At 55.1% G+C, this 1594-nt stretch overlaps 1 protein-coding gene across 1 annotated transcript in view; it reads left to right on the forward strand.

Moving 5' to 3' along the window:
* Nucleotides 1-1188, forward strand: part of GUITHDRAFT_157384 (hypothetical protein) — a gene marked incomplete at both ends in the record, with an annotated part of 1664 nt that extends 476 nt beyond the window's left edge. The window contains one exon of the mRNA XM_005836536.1: nt 37-1188. Within this exon, the coding sequence (XP_005836593.1) occupies nt 37-1188 (1152 nt within the window). The remainder of the gene's footprint in view (nt 1-36) is intronic.
* Between the last annotated feature and the right edge of the window lie 406 nt (nt 1189-1594).

The following is a 1594-nucleotide window of genomic DNA, read 5'->3' on the forward strand; positions in this document are numbered from 1 at the left end:
GTGATCCCGCTGAAAGAGAGAGTCCAGATCTTCCAGCGGCTGATCGAAGAGGAGAAGAAGAGCCAGCAGTGGCCGACCTCCCTTGTCAAGATCAGGAGGCAGAGGATAGTGGAGGACGGCTTCAACAAGCTCGGAGTCCTCAGGGAGGAGCTCAAGGGGGTGGTCAAAGTCCTCTTCGTCAACGAGAGCGGGCTCGACGAGTCCGGCATCGACATGGGGGGCCTGTACAAGGAGTTTCTGACCCATTTCATCGAGCGAGCCTTCCATCCTGACTACGGCCTCTTCAAGTACTCAGCTGAGAGGCAGCTCTTCCCTAACCCCCACAGCCACATGATGATTCACTCCCACTTGGACTACTTCGCGTTCCTGGGGAGGATGCTGGGGAGGGCCATGTACGATGGCATCCAGATGGACCTCTCGTCCTGCGGCTTCTTCCTCTCCAAGCTCCTGGGCAAGCACAACTACCTCGACGAGCTGCCGTCGCTCGACCCGGCCCTGCACAAGAATCTCATGTACCTCAAGAACTACGAGGGGGACGTCCGTGACCTCTCCCTCGACTTCACAGTCACCATCGATGAGATGGGAGGAGGGGAGGTGGAGGAGCTGGTCCCAGGAGGCTCCAACATCGAGGTTACCTCCTCCAACAAGGTCCAGTACATCCACCTCGTGGCCGACTATCGTCTCAACAAGCAGATCAAGCGGCAGTGCGAAGCCTTCCTGCGAGGCTTCCAGGACGTGATCCGCGTGGAGTGGATCAGGTTCTTCAACCCGGTGGAGCTGCAGGTGCTGATCAGCGGGGAAGACGACGGCGGGTTCGACGTCGAGAACCTCAAGGCTCACACGGTCTACTCTGGGGGATATACCTCCCTCGACAGCACTTGCCGGAGGTTCTGGAAGGTCGTGGCGCAGTTCTCGAGCAAGGAAAAGTCAGCTCTCCTCAAGTTCGTCACCTCCTGCCCGCGCCCTCCCCTCCTTGGCTTTGCCTCCCTCCAGCCTCCCTTCACCATCCATCGCGTTCACTCCGACAAGGGCTTCTGGGACTACATGACGGGCAAGTCGGAGGATCGCCTTCCGACCTCTAGCACCTGCATGAACCTCCTGAAGCTCCCTCTTTACCCGAGCTCCTCCAACCTCCGCGACAAGCTCCTCTATGCCATCACGGCTAACGCCGGGTTCGAACTCTCGTGAGCATGCCATGACTCCGATGAAAGTACTTGGTCTTTCAAGTTAGTTGTACATACAGCAGTCGCGGTCTAACAGTAACTTGAGTAACTCCGGCCCGTGCGCGATCCGGCATGTTAACATGATGTACGGCTACTATGATGATGGACTACCGACTCCGTGGATCTTGAAGTCTCCTCTTCCTCGGAGTTCATACTGGTTCCACTCATTTACAACAAGTAGAGATGCTGACTGTACAGTAACAAGTCATCACACTCCATGAGTTGAAAGTTAGAATGATGCGGCACTACAAGGTTGAATTCACTATGGTGCAACCGCCCTGCCGCTATTGTGAGACAATAAAATTGACAAAAACTAAGGAAAGTATGACCTACTTTGATCCTACTGACATTTTATCTTTGTTCATTTTCTG

Source organism: Guillardia theta (assembly GCF_000315625.1).
Source record: "Guillardia theta CCMP2712 unplaced genomic scaffold GUITHscaffold_17, whole genome shotgun sequence".
NCBI classification, from domain to species: domain Eukaryota; class Cryptophyceae; order Pyrenomonadales; family Geminigeraceae; genus Guillardia; species Guillardia theta.